The sequence below is a fragment of the Triturus cristatus genome, chromosome 7 (assembly GCF_964204655.1).
Source record: "Triturus cristatus chromosome 7, aTriCri1.1, whole genome shotgun sequence".
Taxonomy (NCBI): domain Eukaryota; kingdom Metazoa; phylum Chordata; class Amphibia; order Caudata; family Salamandridae; genus Triturus; species Triturus cristatus.
In genome coordinates this window covers 1,648,815,562-1,648,837,561 of record NC_140590.1, presented here as the reverse complement: position 1 = coordinate 1,648,837,561, position 22,000 = coordinate 1,648,815,562, and the positions used below count along the sequence as shown (strand labels likewise).

Below are 22,000 nucleotides of genomic sequence, written 5' to 3'. Positions count from 1 at the left end.
GCAAAGTCCCCCAGGGATCCACTCTAAGCCCCACCCTCTGCAACGAATACATGACACTGCGCACAACCATAGTCAGGAGCCACATACTCAGCATAGTCTACTATGCCCACGACATCCAACTGATCCTCTCCCTCACCAATGAGCCCACAATCCCCAGAAACAACTTTCACGATGGGAAGAATGCTTTTGCAACATGGATGAGAGACCGCTGTCTCAAACTCAACTCGGACAAGACTGAAGTCCTCATCCTGGGGGCAAAAACCTTGGCCTGGGAATACTCCTGGTGGCCTGCAGCTTTGGGAACCTCCCCACACCCATGGACCATGCACAAAACCAAGTCAAAACAGGGCAAGTCGAAAGCAAGTCGAAAAACAGGGTAAGTCGAAAGCACATTCGCAAAACACAGCCACAAAAAAAACACAGCCACGAAAATCAGGGCAAGCCAAAAACACAGCCACCAAAAACAGCTGCAGGAAACAGGGCAAGCCAAAAACAGCCACAAAAAAAGGGCAAGCCAAAAAAAGGGCAAGCCAAAAAAAGGGCAAGCCAAAAAAAGGGCAAGCCACGAAAAACTCAGCCACAAAAAAACAGGGCAAGCCAAAAACACAGCCGCCAAAAACAGCTGCAGGAAACCGGGCAAGCCAAAAACACAGCCGCCAAAAACAGCTGCAGGAAACCGGGCAAGCCAAAAACACAGCCGCCAAAAACCGCTGCAGGAAACCGGGCAAGCCAAAAACACAGCCGCCAAAAACAGCTGCAGGAAACCGGGCAAGCCAAAAACACAGCCACCAAAAACAGCTGCAGGAAACAGGGCAAGCCAAAAACACAGCCGCCAAAAACAGCTGCAGAAAAAAGGGCAAGCCAAAACACAGCAGACAAAAAGCATCAGCCACGAAAAACTCAGCCCAAAAAAAAGGGCAAGCCCAAAAAAACAGCCGCCACATACACAGCCGCCACATACACAGCCGCCACATACACAGCCGCCAAAAAGCCCAGCCAGGAAAAACTCAGCCACAAAAAACAAGGCAAGCCAAAAACATAGCAGACAAAAACACAGCCGCCAAAAACAGCTGCAGGAAACAGGGCAAGCAAAAAACAGCCAAAAAAAAGGGCAAGCCAAAAAAAGGGCAAGCCAAAAAAAAGGGCAAGCCAAAAAAAAGGGCAAGCCAAAAAGCATCAGCCACAAAAAACAGCTGCAGGAAACAGGGCAAGCAAAAACATAGCCGCCAAAAACAGCTGCAGGAAACAGGGCAAGCAAAAACACAGCCGCCAAAAACAGCTGCAGGAAACAGGGCAAGCCAAAAACACAGCGCCATAAAAAAGGGCAAGCCAAAAAAAAGGGCAAGCCACAACACAGCCACGAAAAACTCAGCCACAAAAAGGGCAAGACCAAAAAACAGCCGCCACATACACAGCCGCCACGTACACAGCCGCCACATACACAGCCGCCAAAAAGCCCAGCCAGGAAAAACTCAGCCACAAAAAACAAGGCAAGCCAAAAACATAGCAGACAAAAACAGAGCAGCCAAAACACAGCCACGAAAAACAGGGCAAGCCAATAACACAGCGGGCCGAAAAACACAGCGGGCCGAAAAACACAGCGGGCCGAAAAACACAGCGGGCCGAAAAACACAGCGGGCCGAAAAACACAGCGGGCCGAAAAACACAGCGGGCCGAAAAACACAGCGGGCCGAAAAACACAGCGGGCCGAAAAACACAGCGGGCCGAAAAACACAGCGGGCCGAAAAACACAGCGGGCCGAAAAACACAGCGGGCCGTAACAGCTTTAAGATGTCCATCAAAAGAAATGCACCACAATATAAAGAGCCGCCAGATACTGAGCTCACAAATAAGGAGCCGCCAGATACTGAGCTCACAAATAAGGAGCCGCCAGATACTGAGCTCACAAATAGTGAGCCGCCAGATACTGAGCTCACAAATAGTGAGCCGCCAGATACTGAGCTCACAAATAGTGAGCTGCACCAGACTCCGAGCCACCAGATACACAGAGCCGCAGTTGCCTCTGAACTACACCACACCATCAACTGCTCCATTGAGACAGCCACCTACCCAAACAACTGGAAGCATGCAGAGATCAACCCCCTGCTGAAGTAACTCTCTGCTGACCTGAAAAACCTCAAGAGTTTCAGACCTATCTCCCTGCTCCCCTCCCCATTCAAGATCGAAGGCCGTCAACACCCAACTCTGAGTTAATCAAAGCCAACTACATCATGGACTCCTCACAATCCAATCCGGCTTTGTGCACTGAGACCGCCCTACTCACTATCACTGATGACATCCGCTCCCTCCTCAAGGGGGTACAAACATCAGTCCTCATTCTCCTGGACTTCTTGGCCACCTTCGACACAGTCTCTTACAGCACCATAGGCACGAGACTCCACAATGCTGGCATCCATGACAAAGCACTAGACTAGATCCAGTCCTTCCTCACCAGGAGGACACCGCGAGTCAGACTGCCACCGCTCCTCTCGGAACCCAAGGGATGAGCTGCAAAGTCCCCCAGGGATCCACTCTAAGCCCCACCCTCTGCAACGACATGACTGCGCACAACCATAGTCAGGAGCCACATACTCAACATTGTATACTATGCCGACGACATCCAACTGATCCGCTCCCTCACCAATGAGCCCACAATCCCCAGAAACAACTTTCACGATGGGAAGAATGCTGTTGCAACATGGATGAGAGACTGCTGTCTCAAACTCAACTCGGACAAGACCGAAGTCCTCATCCTGGGGGCAAAAACCTTTGCCTGGGAATACTCCTGGTGGCCCGCAGCTTTGGGAACCTCCCCACACCCATGGACCACGCACAAAACCAAGTCAAAAGCAAGTCGAAAAACAGGGCAAGTCAAAAGCAAGTCGAAAAACAGGGCAAGTCAAAAGCAAGTCGAAAAACAGGGCAAGTCAAAAGCAAGTCGAAAGCACATTCGCAAAACACAGCCACAAAAAAAAAACACAGCCACGAAAATCAGGGCAAGCCGAAAACACAGCCACCAAAAACAGCTGCAGGAAACAGGGCAAGCCAAAAACAGCCACAAAAAAAGGGCAAGCCAAAAACACAGCCGCCAAAAACAGCTGCAGGAAACAGGGCAAGCCAAAAACAGCCACAAAAAAAGGGCAAGCCAAAAACAGCCACAAAAAAAGGGCAAGCCAAAAACACAGCCGCCAAAAACAGCTGCAGGAAACAGGGCAAGCCAAAAACACAGCCGCCAAAAACAGCTGCAGGAAACAGGGCAAGCCAAAAACACAGCCGCCAAAAACAGCTGCAGGAAACAGGGCAAGCCAAAAACACAGCCGCCAAAAACAGCTGCAGGAAACAGGGCAAGCCAAAAACACAGCGTCATAAAAAGTCAGGGCAAGCCCCAAAAAAAAAAAGGGCAAGCCCCAAAAAAAAAAAGGGCAAGCCCCCCAAAAAAAAAGGGCAAGCCCCCCAAAAAAAAAGGGCAAGCCCCCCAAAAAAAAAGGGCAAGCCCCAAAAAAAAAAAGGGCAAGCCCCCCAAAAAAAAGGGCAAGCCCAAAAAAAACAGCCGCCACAGACACAGCCGCCACAGACACAGCCGCCACAGACACAGCCGCCACAGACACAGCCGCCACAGACACAGCCGCCACAGACACAGCCGCCACAGACACAGCCGCCACATGCCCAGCCAGGAACAAGGCAAGCCAAAAACAGAGCAGACAAAACACGGCGGCCCGAAAAACACGGCGGCCCGAAAAACACGGCGGCCCGAAAAACACGGCGGCCCGAAAAACACGGCGGCCCGAAAAACACGGCGGCCCGAAAAACACGGCGGCCCGAAAAACACGGCGGCCCGAAAAACACGGCGGCCCGAAAAACACGGCGGCCCGAAAAACACGGCGGCCCGAAAAACACGGCGGCCCGAAAAACACGGCGGCCCGAAAAACACGGCGGCCCGAAAAACACGGCGGCCCGAAAAACACGGCGGCCCGAAAAACACGGCGGCCCGAAAAACACGGCGGCCCGAAAAACACGGCGGCCCGAAAAACACGGCGGCCCGAAAAACACAGCGGCCCGAAAAACACAGCGGCCCGAAAAACACAGCGGCCCGAAAAACACAGCAGCCCGAAAAACACAGCGGCCCGAAAAACACAGCGGCCCGAAAAACACAGCGGTCCGAAAAACACAGCGGTCCGAAAAACACAGCGGTCCGAAAAACACAGCGGTCCGAAAAACACAGCGGTCCGAAAAACACAGCGGTCCGAAAAACACAGCGGTCCGAAAAACACAGCGGTCCGAAAAACACAGCGGTCCGAAAAACACAGCGGTCCGAAAAACACAGCGGTCCGAAAAACACAGCGGTCCGAAAAACACAGCGGTCCGAAAAACACAGCGGTCCGAAAAACACAGCGGTCCGAAAAACACTACCACCAAAACAGGGCAAGCCAAAAACACAGACAGGAAAAACAGGGCAAGCCAAAAACACAGCCGCCAAAAACAGGGCAAGCCAAGCACTGGGCAAGCCAAAAAGAAAGCTGCCAAAAAGGAAGGCTCCAAAAACGGGATGCATGAAGAACAAAACTTAGTGGAGAACCACTATAAAGGTGCCAGGACTAGCAATAACCAACCCCCCCCCCCCACGCTACCATATTAAACAAGCCATCACAGTTGGTAGCAGTAATGAAAAGGCCTCACAACTGCCTTCCTAGTGATGTACGTAGTCAACAACTATAATATAACCAAATAGAGAGTACGTAGTGTCACGTGTCTATGCCTCCCAACAGCTGACACCAGCCTCTTGGTGTGGCTTTTCATGTAGATTTTGAATATGCGGTTTCAAATCTGACATTGCCTAATGTTCAAATGTGCCAGAGGTATTAAGACATGGACAGTTGCACAAGGCGTCAGCCTCTGATTGGCAGAGTGGGCAATCGGGCATTCCCCGAAGGGGCCTGAAGCATAGGCCAATTTGTGGGCCTTTTTTCTCCAGCCACAGATAAAAATCAGATTTTACTGCCCTTTCTTGGCCACTGGAGCTTGATCTTAACCTTTTTGGTGCTCATGACGAGCTGGACTCGTCATGGCACACAGTAGCCGTGTGCTCATGACTAGTCTAGCTCGTCATGACTCCCACCCACGGGGGAAGCGCTGGCGCTCCCCCCGTGGGCAGTCAATCTGGGTATTTTAACCGGGGAAGGCAGGGTAAGACCTTCCCCTTCCTCCCCCGCCCCCCCTCCGCCTCATCAATAAGATCAGCGCGCGAGGCGCGCTGACCTCATTGGAGGTTTCCCTTTGTTCACCGACGCGCAGGAAGCCATTTGCTTCCTGCGCGTCGGAGAACAAACAGGTAAGTTTTTGGGGCTGGGGAGGGAGGGATTTTACCAAAAGAGACATCTAGGGAAAGGAAAGGGTTTTCCTTTCCCTCGATGCCTCTTTTGTGCATTCCTGCTGCACGATCGTGTGATCGTGCAGCTGGAATGCCCACTAGCGCCAGGGATATATATTTTTTTTTTTACTTCTCGTGTGTTATGTTTGGGGTAGCGGCCCCTTAGGCAAGGGTCGCTCCCCCATTTGGGGGCAATAATTTGTGGCTTATCCTGCCCCCTGGGAGGGGGGTTGGAGATTTAAATTTTTGTATAAAAAAACCGGCCCACTGGGCAATTATAAGAAATGTACTGGGGAGTGACCCCTTGGGCAAGGGTCACTCCCCTTTGGGGGCTTTTTTTTTTTAGGCCTTGTATTATTGTTTTGTTTGGGGGAGGGGCCCCCTAGGCAATGGTTGCTCCCCTTATGGGTGTTTTATTTTGGCTTGGTCTGCCCCCCTAGGGGGCTGATTTTCTATATAAAAATTTAAAAAAATGCTCACTGGACCACCAGGGAGTGTTTAGTGGGGAGTGGCCCCTTGGGCAAGTGTCACTCCCCTTTTGGGGCTATGATTTTGGCTGTCTGCCCCCATGAAGGGGGGGCAGATTGCCATTTTTTAATGTAGGGCCCAATAGGCCACCAGGGAGTTATTTGTGGAGAGTGACCCCTTGGGCAAGGGTCACTCTCCTTTGGGGTCAATATTTGTGGCTGTGTCTGCCCCCCAGGGGGCCAGATCACCATGTTTTTTAAAAACATTGGGCCCACTAGACCACCAGGGATTTGTTTGTGGGGCATGGCCCCTTGGGCAAGGGTTGCTGCCACCCTGAGGGGCAGATCGGCCGATTTGTTTTTTGTAGGGCCACTAGGCCACCCGGGTTTTTTTTTTATGTTGGGAAGCGGCCCCTTGGACAAGGGTTGCTCCCCTTTATGGGAGGATGATTGTGGCCATTTCTGCCCTCTTTGAATGGCAGAATAGCAGTATGTTTTTAGGCCCATCTGCCCTCAAGGGGGGCAGAAGCCACTAGACACCAGGGTTTTTTAAAATTTTTATGTTTGGGAGTGGCCTCAAGGGCAAGGGTTGCTCCCCTTTTACAGGGGTGAATATTTTATTTATACTCTTAGGCCCACCTATCCCTTAGCTTGGCTGGTGGATTGTGTGTGGACTGGTGCATTATTTGCATATGTGATTGTAATGTTTTTTTCTCCTTTTTATTCTAGTGTAAAGCTTTTGATTCCTGTTTGCGATTTCGACAGTGGTGTTCTGCAGTTTTGCGTAGTTGCATTTTTTTGGTAAGAAAAACATTTTTGTTGTATTTACTCCAAATGAGTATATTTTGTCATGTATGAATGAATTTTTTTGTAAGTGGTGTCATAATGGCAGCTTATTTAGTTAGTGTTTTGTGCATGGAATTCTTTGCGATGTGTTTTGCATTGTCTTATGTGTAATTTTCTTTTCTCTTTCTTTTTTAGTGGGATATTGTTGATCCATACTGTGTCTGTGCAGAGTAGATGGTGGTGAATTTAGCTGCTTCTGCAAAGGGAGTGGTATCGTTTTGGAGTATATAGGTGTTTCTGATAAAGATGCATTTTCTTTATTACTTATTTTACAAAGTGTTTGTTGTTGTTAACTTGTTTGACAAGTTATTTTATTAGTAAGCAGTATGGCTAGCCGTAGAATGACTGCTCAGCAGGTGGTTGGTAGGCTTCTTGAATCTTCCTTTAAGCAGGATTATGAGACTGTCAGTGCGTCTGAGGGAGAGGAGCGAGGGGAAGATTCAGGCACTGAGTTTTCTCTCCACATGGAATCATCGGATGATGAAGGTACTCAGTGCAGATGAAGCTACTCTCAGTGCGGATGAAGTGCCTGTTTTAGAGGAGGATACTGCTGTGCCGATGGTGCAAGAGGCACCTGGATTGCAGCCTGAGGCTGCTAGGCTTCCTACTGAAAGTGCTGGATTCTGGGTTGATCCAAACATGGTGCCGCCAATGTTGCCTGCCTTTAATGGTGATGCAGGGAGTAGAGTGGATTGTGAACATTTTTTGCCTATACAGTTTTTTCAGTTGTTTATGGATGATGTATTTTTGGGTGAGATTGTTGAGCAGACTAATTTGTATGCTGAACAGTTTTTGAGGGACAACAGTGACAAACTTAGGCCCCACTCTAGAGCTACCCGGTAGACTCCCACAAATCTGGAAGAGATGAAGAAGTTTTTGGGTTTGACTTTATTGATGGGTTTGATAAGGAAGCCTTCCATGGCTTCATATTGGTCTACCAGTCCCTTGATGGTAACAGCCATATTTCCTGCAGTTAGGATTCATGATCAGTATTTACTTTTGCTACGGATGCTGCATTTTGTTGATAATTCTTTGTCGTTGCCACGAGATCACCCTGACTGTGACCGTCTTTTTAAAATTCGGCCTGTTCTTGATAACTTTGTAGATCGATTTTCAGAGATCTATACTCCAGGGAAAGAAATAGCAGTGGATGAGTCTTTGGTCTTGTTCAAGGGCAGTTTGGTTTTTAGGCAGTCCATCCCTAGCAAGAGGGCACGTTATGGAATTAAGCTGTATCTGTTGTCTGAGAGTAGGACAGGTTGTGTTTTTAATTTCCGTGGGTACACTAGTAGGTATTCCACTATTGACCCCCCCCGGTTGTCCGTCCACTTTTGGAGTTTCAAAGAAAATTGTGTGGGATCTTGTTAGAGGACTGTTTAACAGAGGCCACCATTTGTACCTTGATAAACAATTGCACAGCAGTGTAGAAGTTAAGGAATTGTTCAAAGTGGACACTTTTGCTTGTGGCACAATCCGCTCTAACCGTAAGGGTTTTCCAAAAGAGCTTGTTTGCAGAAACCTTCAGAGGGGACAGTGCAGTTCTTTGCGTAGTGATGAACTACTAGCTGTGAAATTTGTGGACAGGAGGGATGTGTACATGTTGACTACCATCCATGATGAGAGTACTTCACCTGTGGCTGTTTGGGGTCAGATTTCTGATGTGCGCAAACCCGTGTGCATTTTAGACTACAATGGGTGGTGTTGATAGAGTAGATCAGAGGTTGGAACCTTACACTGCTATTCGTAAGGCTTACGTTTGGTATAAGAAGTTGGCCATCCATCTCTTTAATTCAGCAACTTTCAATGCTTTTGCTGTGTTCAAGGAGTGTTCTCCTGCATCAAAGTTGACTTTTGTTCAGTTTCAGCAGTCTGTGATAGGCAGCCCTGTTGTTGTGGAACAGGCAAGTGTTCCTAGAGTTGGAGTGGTATTGAATATGTATTTTATGATGCACTGTACTTTTATGATCTTATTCTTTAAGATCGAAAAAAGATAATTTATGACGATGATGGTTAAAACATTCAAAACATACACCTTACTACTAAAATGCATCTAAATACCTCCCTTCCCTTACAATAAAGTATGCCACCCATAATCTGTTTTATTTAGGTTGACTTACTTGACCACAGCTCTTCCTAGCTTCTGATCTTGATTGCAATGCTCCACCGACTGTAGAAACAGATGCACAACTGCATATGTGAAACCTGAAAGTAAAAAGGGGAAAAAGGATATTTTCATTGAACTCAATGGAAAAGTGTGCGACAGTACTTAAAAAAATTGTTTACTATATGTGAATACATTTTTTAAAGGTTTTTAGAATTTTTCCAAGCATTTTATTGCACTGTTAAAGACTTTTGAATAAACAGTTATATGTAGGCTTAATCTTTTTAAAAATGATTTCAATATTTTTCCTCACATCTAAAAGTGTTCTTTTATTTACAGTTTATATAAATAATAAATAGGTATTACATCTCTCCAAGCTAAACATTTTAATGCATCGTTTATTAATTGATTTAAAATTGATATTCCATTATTAAAATTAATACCAGAGTATACACTTCTGAACCCAAATCCCTTATTTCAGACATATCCCATGCCAGACGGTGGGTGGTATACACCCAAGAATATTTTTGGGAGTTTTTTTAAAATAACATTTTAATATTAACAAATATTTTCAAATAACTGAATGCCCAAGTATTTTAATTAATACCCAAGTACTACTACACTCCCCAACTAAAGCCCATATTACCCTCACATCCAGTGCCAGAGGGTGTGGCTTGTACAACCAAGTGTAATTATTTCTAATTTTTAAAATGCATCATAAAAATATTCATTTAAATACATTAATACCCAGGTATTAAAATTATTACCTGAATATTAATGCACTAGCACCTAGATACAACACAAGAATGCAGCTGTTTATGAGCTCTAATGTCTTGTCATGTAGATGAGCCAGAGGTCCAAAAAAACACATGGTGAGAATTTTGAGACAAGAGCACTGAGTCAACCGAGATGTAAAACGTCTATTTTTATATGCTAAGGTACGTGGTCTGCCACTAATCCCAGAGACCTATGACGTATAATAATTTAGCTTCAGTAGAAGGGGAGAAGGTTAGGCTGCTCTGTCTTATAAAAAGCAGAGCTTTTCATGGTATACACTTTGACTGTGCTAACTGTATTTTCAGTCTTCAATCTAAGCTTCCTTTGTGTCTCTGGTTTATCTCATTGTGGAAAAGTGTGAGTGAAAGCAAAACAGTGTGTCCTTCTATCGCGATCCCCAAGTGGGTGAAGAATGTTGTGCTCTGGGTTGCAAATTCACTTGTCTCTGGTAAGGTTAGGAGGTTAAGTGAGGCACCATAGCTAGTTGAGCTCTGGCTGATTGATCTAGCGGTGATATGGTGCCTCAGTCCTTATATGCCAAGGTTATATAGTCCAAAGCATAGTTCTGTTCCTGAGCAGAATCCTTGCAACACTGTCACATACTGTGACTTCATAGCTTTATAAATACACAAGTCACTATTCCCCACTGCACCATCCAAGATGTAATTCTGTGGCTCTCTGCTACACACAGACCTCTGCAGTGCATTGACTAATAGAGGTTTCATAATACAGCCTTCTAGCCCGCCGTAGCGGGTTATACTGGCTAATAGAGGCCCGCTCCAGTGTTAAAGGCCCGAGCCTGAGGCAAGGGCCTTTAACAAGGGAGTTGGACTTTAATAGCTGGTATTGCCCAGCTATGAAGGGCTATACGGCTATTAGAATTCTGCCACTAAAGGTGAGAATGTTCTAACAAATAAAACAAAGGCTTCACAGAGCGCCTCCCCTCAGGCTCCCTGAAGCCTTTGTCCACAGCCACGATGCTAACAAAAACATTGGAATGTTGGAGCTTCGGGCCTATATTAGACATTATAAGGCCAGAGCTACTCCATTGTTTTCAATAGAGCTCCCAACATTCCAATGTTCTAAATGTACTACAGTGCATTTCCAACTAACAATGTTTTACATTTATTTTTCATTTAAAAGCTGCCACTTATTTCATATGTAGTTACCTGACAACTTTGATAATATTCTGTTTAGCCACATCTTTGACCCCTCCCCATGTTCAGACTTTCAAGGCTTGTAAGCCCCCAGAAACATGACTGAAGTCAACAACAGCAAGATACTATAACCAGGAGTCAGTGTTTGCTCAATTATAAGTGTCTGTTTTCAAAATATTAGAAATTAAAACCTTTTTAGAAAAACAGTAATAAAGTAGATTAAGGGACAAGTCCCCCACCCCAGAATAAAAGAAAGCATGTAATTTGGACCTTACAATTCATCATTAAAGATTGCAAATGGTATGTTTTAATTATGATGAATGATATTCAGCATCCAGTTTTATACAGCTGTAAAAAACAAGCAGTCAACATCTCATGAAATAAATATGGTTCTCCTCTTATGCCTTGCACTAAAGTTGCAGCCCATGCAATACAGCACTAATACCCAGGACAACTGGAAACCTATGATTGCATGGCTGCGGCGATTTTTGCATTGTTATAGATTTGCGGTAACACTGCTGATTTCAACAAAAAAATATTTTAATACTCAAAAGGTTAAAAAAATTACTAAAAAGCAGAAGACCCTTAGCAAAGCTGAACTGGTCACCTTCTTGTTGCTTATTGCAATATTTGGGTGTTAAACTGGTACTAATGAGGAGCAACCACATACTGACCTATCACAGTTTAGATAGGCGTCATCTGAATAAGTTTTGTCAAATTATGGGGGTTTTTTTTGTGAAAAAGAAACTACCATTTTGTATTTCTTGTTAATTCTTTTTGGAAACTTTTTTTTTTTTTAATGTGTGTGGTACTCCTCTGGCTCCGAATCACTGTCACCCACGCACATTTGATTTGCTAAACACCATTTAATATTATTTCCCCGCTGTAAAAATTATTTGCCAGGGGAATTGGGGGTGATTATGGTTGTCATTGAGGAGTTATAGGTTCTATAGAGTTTTGTCACGAGGGGTCCTTATGCCTCAAAAATGATGACAGGGGATGTCACAATCTAAATGTTTAAAGACTTTTGCTCTAAGCCCATGGGACAAAACAAAGTTTGAAAAAAAAGTGATTAAATATTATCGTCACAAACTTAGGTGTGGAAGATCATCAACAACAGCAGGCTTCACTCATACACAGGATAGCATTATTCTGTTAACATAATAGTTTTTCAGTTAATGGCTACAACAGCATTAAGATGAGAAACACTGTGCCACCATACACTGCGCCGGAAAAAACAGCAGCCAAAAACAGATCCACCAAAAACAGGTGCGATAAAGGCAAAAAGGTTAAGGGGATGACCAAATAGTGGGCAGCCAAAAAGTGATCTACCAAATATCGAGCCTCCTAATACTGAGCAGTAAAGTAATGACCTAAGAAATACTGAGACAACAAATACTGAGATAACAAAAACAGTCCCCAAAAATAGATCCCCAAAAATTGGAGACTGTATGCCAAAGACGCCAGGTCCAACTGGCAAATAACCAACTGCCCATATCCCCCCAGAAAAGCAAAGCCATCTCAGCTGATAGTATAAAGGGGCAAAACATCTGACTACCTTGCAATATATGAAGCCAATCACTATTCTAATATTCCCAAATAAAAAGTAGCTTTTGAATTTATGGTTCCAATCCTGACATTTCTGAAGCTTCAAGTAGACCAAAGGTATTAAGGCATGATCAATTGCACAAGGTGTCCTACTTTCTAGGCTGCCCCAAGGAAAGTGATCTCTTACCATTTTGCTAACCTCTTTTCAGGCTACTTCTATCTCTCACTATCCAATGGCAAGACATTACAATGAATTTTGAGCAACATTTTGAGAGGTTATTATCCATAAGAGGATAGAAGTACACAAGAATCAAGCCAAAGTTCTTACCCGGGATCCTTACCAATATGTCAAAGCAGCTTAAAGATGCCCAACACCCTGTCAGACGGGAACACCATTCTCTGAGCCTTTGTGACTAAACAAATATTTTTAAATAAATATTATATTTAGGTAACGTATAACAAACCAATGTGTACAAGACTGTGCGCTCTGGCAAGACAACTCAGAGACAGGACAGGAGTGTTTTGGTAACATATTAGTGGTTCCATTAGCGGCAATAACAGCTTTAAGATTTCAATCAAAAGAATTGCACCACAATAAAAAGCCGTCAAAAATGGATCCACATAATAATGAGCAGCCAAATCTCGAGCCGCCAATAAGGGCGCCGCCAAATAGTGAGCTAACGTACAGCCACCAAAAACAGCACCCCAAAATAGGAGAGTTTATGGCAAAAGTTATGGGAGAACCATACCAAAGATGCCAGATCTAACAGGCAAATAACCAAATCCCCAGATTCCCCCGGAAAAACAAGCCATCCAAGCTGGTAGTGCTAATGAAGGGGAAACACATCTGACTACCTTGCAATATAAGATGCCAATCACTTTTCTAATATTCCCAAATAAAAAGTAGGTGGTGGCTGGTGTCTATACATCCCAAAATCTAATACCATCCTCCTTGCAGTGGGTGGTTGTGTAGCTTTTGAATTTACAGTACCAAACCTGAATTTTCTGAAGCATCAAGTATACCAGAGGAATTAAGGCATGGTCAGTTGCACATGTCCTACATTTTAGGCTGCCCCAGGGAAAGTGATCTCTTACCATTTTCTCAACCTCTCTTTTCAGGCTACCTCTATCGCTTACGGTTGCCCTATCCAGTGTCATCTTAGTAATATTTTGGAACCCGGGCAAGACATTTCAGTTATTTTTGAGTGACATTTTCTGAGAGTTTAATATTCATAAGATGACAAGTACACATGAATCACACCAAGGTTCTTACTCAGGATCCTTACAAATATGTCTTAAAGCAGCTTAAAGGCGCCCAACACCTTGTCAGACGACCATTCTCTAAGCCTTTGAGACTAAACAGATTTTTAAATAAATACATTTGGGCAACACATAACAAACCAATGAGCTCTGGAAGACAACTCAGACTGGACAGCAGTGTTCTTAATGCTGTTATTGTCACTAGCTGAACCGCTAATATCTTAACAGATGTCCTTCAGAAGAAATGCAACACAATAAAAAGAACCTGCAAAGACTGAGCCACTAAAAAGTGAGCCGTATAATACTGAGCCGCCAAATACTGAGCTGCTAAATACTGAGCCGCGGAACACAGCCACCAAAAACAGTTGCTAAATAAATAAAGCATGGTTGAAGGCTAAAATTTAGAGGAGAACCATGCCAAAGATGCCAGATCTAACAGCCCAAGAAGCCCCCCCCCCCCAAATACTCCAAAAATCAAGCCATCTCAGCTGGTGATAGTAATGAAAAGGTAATACATCTGACTACCTTGGAATATAACAATGCAAGAACTATCATAATCTACCAAAAATAAGAGGCTGTGTTGGCAGGTATCTTTGCCTCTGAAAAGCAAACACCAGCCTCCTTGCAGTGGCTTGTCATGTAGGTTTTTTTGACAATGATGAAGCTTCAAGTATGCCAGAGTAATACTTCTTAATGGGAAGTTGCTCAAGGCATCCTAACTTGTAGGTTACCTACAGGGAAAGTGAACTTTCATCAGTTTCTTAACCTCAGTATTCAGGTTTATCTCAAACTCTCCCTGTTGCTTTATCCACTTCATATTATTAATTTTTTGGAAGCTGTGGCAATACGTTGCAGTGATTTTTGATTGTCATTTTCTGAAAGTTTAATATGCAGTTCAGTATGTGGCCTTGAATTTGCAGATATTGTGTCATAAAATTCAGATTTCGAAAGGGGGAAAATCCCCTAAGATAACACAATTAAACATGAATCATAGCAAAGTTATTACCCAGGACTCCTATGAATATATGTCATAAAGTTGCTTCAAGACGCCTAACACATTTTTCAGACAGGATCACTATTCTATAGCCTGTTTGACTAAACAAAGTTTTTAAATAAACCTTATTTTTTAAGCACATAAGACATAAGCGCTGGCAGGGTTAACTCAGCCTGGACAGAAAAATTCTGTTAACAAAACAGAGGTACAGTTGTGGCAATAATAGCATCAACACACTGATGAAAAAAAAAAAATCACAATAAAAAGCAGAGCAAGTTCAAAACTGAGCTGCCAAAATGAGCGGTCAAAAAAATCAGTTGCCAAATATTTAGCTGCCAAATACTGGGCCGACAAACACTGAGACGCAAAATACTTAGCTTCCAAAAACAGAGCCACCAAACATAGGATGGTTTAAGGTAAAAAGTTAGGGGAGAACCATGCTCAAGATGCCAGGTCTAACAGGTCAAGAACCAACTCCTCCAAAAATAACAAGCCATCACAGCTGGTAGTAGTAATGAAGGGGCAACAAACCAGACTACCTTGAAATATAAGAAGCTATGAACTATTATAATATACGCAAATAAAAAGTAGGTGGTGGCTGGTGCCCATACCTCCCAAATTCTAACACCATTCTCCTTGCAGTAGATTGAATTGCAGCTTTTTTAAATTTACAGTTCTAGGCTGCCCCAGGGTAAAATGATCTTTCACAAGTTTAATGTCTCTTTTCAGGCTACCTCCATCCTTCAATGATGCTATTCCCACTGTCTGATCACTTTTTTGGGGCCCTGGGATTTTTGAGTAATAAAATTCAGATTTTGAATGGTGGGAAATTCCATAAGATAAGTACACATGAATCATTGAAAAGTCTTTACTCTGGATCCTAATGAATATTGAGGCACAAAATATTGGGCCACCAAAAATAGAATCCAAAAACCTAGCTGCCAAATACAGGATGGTTAATGCTATAAGTTAGGTGAGAGATATGCTAAAGATATTAGATCTAATAGGCCATGAACCAACCCCTCCATCCCTATAAAAACAACAAGTCATCACAGCTGGTAGTAGTAATGAAGAGGCAACATATCTGACTACCTTGGAATATAAGAAGCCATGAACTATTATAATACACCTAAATAAAAAGTAAGTGGTGGCTGGAGTCTTTCCCTCCCAAAATCATACACCATTCTCCTTCCAGTGGATTCTTGTGTAGCTTTTGGAATTACGGTTCCAATCCTGACATTGCTAAAGCTTCAAATACGTCAGAGGTATTAAGGAAAAGACAGTTGCTCAAGGCATTCTATATTTTAGGCCTCCCCCATGCAAAGTGATCTTTTACAAGTTTCTTAGCCTCTCTTTTCAGGGCACCTGTATCTGTCACTGTCAATCTAACCAGTCTTAATTTATTAGGGCCTTGGGAACATTGCAGTGATTTTTTAAGATGTTCATCTAACGAAATGCACAATAAAAAGCTGCCAAAAACAGAGCTACAGAAAAGGGAGCTCACAAATACTGAGTTGTGGCAATAATAGCATCAACACACTGATGAAAAAAAAAAAAATCACAATAAAAAGCAGAGCAAGTTCAAAACTGAGCTGCCAAAATGAGCGGTCAAAAAAATCAGTTGCCAAATATTTAGCTGCCAAATACTGGGCCGACAAACACTGAGACGCAAAATACTTAGCTTCCAAAAACAGAGCCACCAAACATAGGATGGTTTAAGGTAAAAAGTTAGGGGAGAACCATGCTCAAGATGCCAGGTCTAACAGGTCAAGAACCAACTCCTCCAAAAATAACAAGCCATCACAGCTGGTAGTAGTAATGAAGGGGCAACAAACCAGACTACCTTGAAATATAAGAAGCTATGAACTATTATAATATACGCAAATAAAAAGTAGGTGGTGGCTGGTGCCCATACCTCCCAAATTCTAACACCATTCTCCTTGCAGTAGATTGAATTGCAGCTTTTTTAAATTTACAGTTCTAGGCTGCCCCAGGGTAAAATGATCTTTCACAAGTTTAATGTCTCTTTTCAGGCTACCTCCATCCTTCAATGATGCTATTCCCACTGTCTGATCACTTTTTTGGGGCCCTGGGCAAAACATTAGCGATTTTTGAGTAATAAAATTCAGATTTTGAATGGTGGGAAATTCCATAAGATAAGTACACATGAATCATTGAAAAGTCTTTACTCTGGATCCTAATGAATATTGAGGCACAAAATATTGAGCCACCAAAAATAGAATCCAAAAACCTAGCTGCCAAATACAGGATGGTTAATGCTATAAGTTAGGTGAGAGATATGCTAAAGATATTAGATCTAATAGGCCATGAACCAACCCCTCCATCCCTATAAAAACAACAAGTCATCACAGCTGGTAGTAGTAATGAAGAGGCAACATATCTGACTACCTTGGAATATAAGAAGCCATGAACTATTATAATACACCTAAATAAAAAGTAAGTGGTGGCTGGAGTCTTTCCCTCCCAAAATCATACACCATTCTCCTTCCAGTGGATTCTTGTGTAGCTTTTGGAATTACGGTTCCAATCCTGACATTGCTAAAGCTTCAAATACGTCAGAGGTATTAAGGAAAAGACAGTTGCTCAAGGCATTCTATATTTTAGGCCTCCCCCATGCAAAGTGATCTTTTACAAGTTTCTTAGCCTCTCTTTTCAGGGCACCTGTATCTGTCACTGTCAATCTAACCAGTCTTAATTTATTAGGGCCTTGGGAACATTGCAGTGATTTTTTAAGATGTTCATCTAACGAAATGCACAATAAAAAGCTGCCAAAAACAGAGCTACAGAAAAGGGAGCTCACAAATACTGAGTTGCCAAAAAGTGAGCCTCGAGAGACTGAGCCGTTAATACTGAACTGTGAAAAAGTGAGCCACCTAAATATTGAGCTGCCAAAATTGAGCAGTCAGATACTGAGCCATCAGATACTGAGCTGCCAAATTCTTATCTACCAAAAAGCCAGCTGCCAATTACTCAGTTAACAAAAAAAAGGCACCAAAAATAGGAGGGTTAAATGCAAAGAATTAGTGGAGAACCACAATAAGGATGCCAGGCAAATAACCCAGCCCCCTCAACCGCTGCAAATAAACAAGCCATCACAGCTGGTAGTAGCAATGAAAGGGCAAGACATCCGACTACCTTGGAATATTAGAAGTCTAGAACTATCATAATAAACCTAAATACATTGGAGGTGGAGGTAAGTGTTCATGCCTCCTAAAAGCTACCACTAGTCTTCTTATAGTGGTGTTGTCATGTAGCTTTTGAATTTACATAAAAAATTCTGACTTTACTGAAGTTAAGTACACTAGAGGTATTTACACATGGGCAGTTGCTATAGGCTTTCTATATTTTTAGCTAGCCCCAGAGAACATGATTTCTTACCAGTTTTTCACCTCTTTTCAGGCTACCTCTAACTTTTGCTCTATCCACTGCCATCCTATCAATTTTTGGAACCCATGAGAAAACATTCGTGATTTGTTAACAACATTTTCTGTGAGTTTAATATCCAAAAGATGACACAAGCACACATGAATCATACTAAAGTTACCCAGGATCCTTACAAACATAAGCCCACTAGACACCAAGGCTGTTTTGGAATATTGGCGGGTGGGGGGATGTTTGGGTGAAAAGTAGTACCCCTTCCAGTTGGTCGATTGTGTTGTGGCTTGGTGAGATTGTTGGGAATTGGTTCAACTAGTGTCCCAGTAAGCTTGAAGATGATCGAAGCAGTCGAAGTGCTTTAAACAGCATTTTATGTGAAGGCCCAGTTTGCAACGTTATCCAATGGTACGTTTTTGGGGTGTATGGAGAAGTGGTTTTTAGGGGGTTCCCGTTGCTCGAGGTGAACAGGGCTTCTGTGAGTGATAGGGAGGGAGGTTTGGTGGTGTGCAGGAATTGTGGGAGGAATCGATTGATAAGAAGGGTGTTTTTAGGCAATGAAAGTCCACTAGACACCAGGGCTGTTTTTCAATGTTGGCGGGTAAGGGATGTTCGGGTGACAAGTCGTACCCCTTCCAGTGGATGGATTGTCTTGTGGCTTGGTGAGATTGTTGGGAATCAGTGGAACTAGAGTCCCAGTAAGCTTGAAGATGATCGAAGCAGTGGAAGTGCTTTAAACAGCATTTTTTGTGAAGGCCCGGTTTTCAAGGTTATCCAAAGGGCCGGTTTTGGGGTGCATGGAGAAGTGTTTTTTAGGGTGTTCCAGTTGCTCGAGGTGAACAGGGCTTCTGTGAGTGATAGGGAGGGAGGTTTGGTGGGTGTGCAGGAATTTTGGGAGGAATCAAATGATGGGAAGGGTATTTTTAGGCAATGTCGAGAAGGGGAAAACCACTGCCATAGGGGCGCATGTTAATCACCAATTTTGCATGTTTGCGATTGGAGGGTGTTCCAAGTGGTTCCGAGTGGATTTGCTTTGCTGGTATCAGAGTGGGGAAGGTCTAGTTTTGATTGCAAGTGGTTTGAAGAAAATCCATGGAGGGGAAGGGGTGTTTTGTGCCTAGTTTCTGAGTGCGTTTTGACGCGATTTTAGGTCTTTTGGAGGTTGTGGTAATGCACGTTTTTGGGACGCTAATTTGAGGTGTTCCACCGAACTGGGAATGGGTTTAGGGGTTTGGGAGCAATGGTGGGAAGGTCTAGTTTTGTGGAAAAATAGCAGTTTGGTTTTAGGTGGAGAGGAAAGTGGAATTTGGCTCTGTTTGTAAGGTGCATTTTGCCATAGGCTAACATTGGCGGCCGCCGAGGTCGCAATAATACATGCTTTTGGGAGGCTATTTTGGGGTGTTCCACTGAATTGGGAATGGGTTGAAGGGGTTGGGAGCTATGGTGGGAAGGTCTAGTTATGGGGAAAAAAAATAGTAGTTTGGTTGTAGGTGGAGGGGTAAGGTGAATTTGGGACGGTTTCCAAAAACAAAATGGAAGCGACCCCTTGGGCAAGGGTCGCTTCCAGGGGATATATTTTTTTTAATGTGTATTCTGCCCCCCCTGGGAGCAGATTTGGCCATTTATTTGGCCGTTCTGGCCCCGGGGGGACAAAAAACCCCAGTAGTCACCAAGGTGGTCTTTAAAGTTGAAATGGAAGCAACCACTTGGACAGGGTCGCTTCCAAGGAGCATATTTTTTTTATATGTGTATTCTGCCCCCCTGGGGGCAGATCGGCCTGCTTTTTGCCCTTTCTGGGGGGGTGGGGGGGTGGCAAAAACCCCACTAGGCACCAGGGATTTTGTTTTGTGTGCAATGGAAGTGATATTGTTGCTTCCAAGGGGGTAAAATTTGATAAAAAAATTCAGCCCCTCCTGGGGACAGATCTGCTCCGGAAAAACTACGACGTATGTCGGGTCTAAGGGAATATTTTAAGACCTGGCGTGGATATACTCCCCAGTCACAAGCTAGAGAGACACAACAATATCCACGGGTCTAGCCAGACAGTTAGAACCACAAAAGGTCTAAAAACCGTAACCATTAACCTATATAACTCTAGCAGACAACAGAAGGAAAAAATCCAATAAAAGGACGGATTCCCATCACTCACCAATGGTGACATGCTTCATCATCTGGGTCTCCTCCTAGTGTCACATTAGTGGCACTAAGGGCTGCAACCCTTTCAAAAGGAAAGGGGAGCTTGTGGATTTTTTTTAAAGCTATACAAATTATAGCGATAAAACTCTATATTTGGACCTGCAGATGCGAGTAATTAATTTGTGTGGGAGTGCTAGGTGCAGATCTCAAAGATCAAACCTAAAAACAGTGCAAACGACAGTTTTAAGCAAATGACTGTCTAAATGTGAAGCGTCAACATGTTTCAGCATAAACTGACATGTTGATCCTATGCCTTCTTCAAGACCACAGAATTGTTGCTACTGCAAAGAGTAATCTATATATATTTGAAAAGGTTGGAACAAATACAACCTCATCACCTGTAATCAAGTGTGTGTTACAAATCCTCTGTAAGTGACGGACTGTTGATAGTTTCTGCAAAAGAGTAAAATACATGCAAGTGAAGTCATTTTCAGAGTGCGGGAGGAGTTCTGAGCAGGTTGGTATTCGATCCATGGTTCACGGGCAGTAGGACACGTCATGCATACTAGCACTGACCCAGAGTAGTCTTCTTGATGTTTGACGATGCTCAATGTCAGATTTTGAGTGCACAATAGTAAATGTCATGCAGATTACTACTGATTACTACTAGCTCAGAGTGAATGCGATATGTACACATAGGTTTAAAGCCTCGAGGTGGTATAAGACAGGAGTTGACTCCACTGTCCAGCTACTGAATAAACATCGAGGTGCTGAGTGCACAAAGAAAGGGTGGATTGCCATGATTAGGTACAGCGATCATGGTCTGAGCTACTTTCGGGTACTAATATCAGAATGTCCTTGTTGAGAAAAAACAGCCAGTGAGTCCGCTATCATTTGGGCTGAATTGGAGTAATTCGCTTCAACGTGGAATATATACGTTGAGGCACATGTAAAACAGGAGAAGGTGTGTAGGGGTGAGTGCCGTCAGTCACAGTAGCTTTGATGGACGGTGCAGGTTCTCACTCTAAAAAAATAAATAAAAAATGTATATGTGTATATATATATATATATATATATATATATATATATATATATATATATATATATAATAAAACAAGCCTTCCTGTACCTCCTGGCGGCGAACAAGAAAAGCAACGTCCCACACGAAAGCTCTTTGATTACAGGTGAGATTTATTTGCTCATTGCATCACTTCATTCCTCACGACGCGTTTCGGGCATCTAGTGCCCTTGATCACATACTATATATATATATATATATATAATCTACTGGCGGTCGCCGGTAGATAGTTATAGTTAGGATCGTGTTTCCATAGGAAATCCGCAACATTCTATTTGGAATAACTTTGGCGCCGATTGACGAATCCTCGCGAAATTTTCAAAATAGATGGGGCGCTCTGCTCCGCTCCTTCCCTGAAAGTCTCGGGGGGGTTCGTCAAGCGGGGGCTGAGAAAAAGGGGGGGTCCCAAAACGCGTTTTCCCCATGCATTTTTCCATAGGACCTTTAGTCCAAGCTACAGCCCGAACGGCTGAACAGAATTACTTGAAATTTGGCAGAGAGGTAGTCCTCAGGTCAGGGATGTGCCTTTTGCAGGTCTGGTGTAAATCTGTTTAGTATTTCCTGAGAAAATAGCATATACAAGCGCGCACCGTGCGCGTACGGTAAAACTTACCGTGCGCGCACGCTGCCGTGCGCGAGCGCGATTCTGATTGGTTGTTAGAGATCTTAGTAAACATTCGAATCGGTCGAAACCAGGAAGTGTCGGCCGCCATTTTGTCTCTCGCAGTCTGAGGGGGTGAAAAACAAAGGTGGAGAACGTGAAAAGGGGGCAGGGTGGACAGTTCCTGACCCCCTAGCGTTTGTCAGGGGGTCCCAGAAGGACCCCCAAGGGCCAAAATTTCCTTTAATTTTTTTGCGAAAAATCGCGGAGT

General features: G+C 43.7%; 1 protein-coding gene across 1 annotated transcript in view; it reads right to left on the bottom strand.

Annotated features, from left to right (window-relative positions):
- LOC146812627 (uncharacterized) overlaps positions 1–22,000 on the bottom strand; it is a 463,433-nt gene that overhangs the window by 195,561 nt on the left and 245,872 nt on the right. The window contains exon 6 of the mRNA XM_085619712.1: positions 8,799–8,883. Coding sequence (XP_085475838.1) covers positions 8,799–8,883 — 85 coding nt within the window. The remainder of the gene's footprint in view (positions 1–8,798; positions 8,884–22,000) is intronic.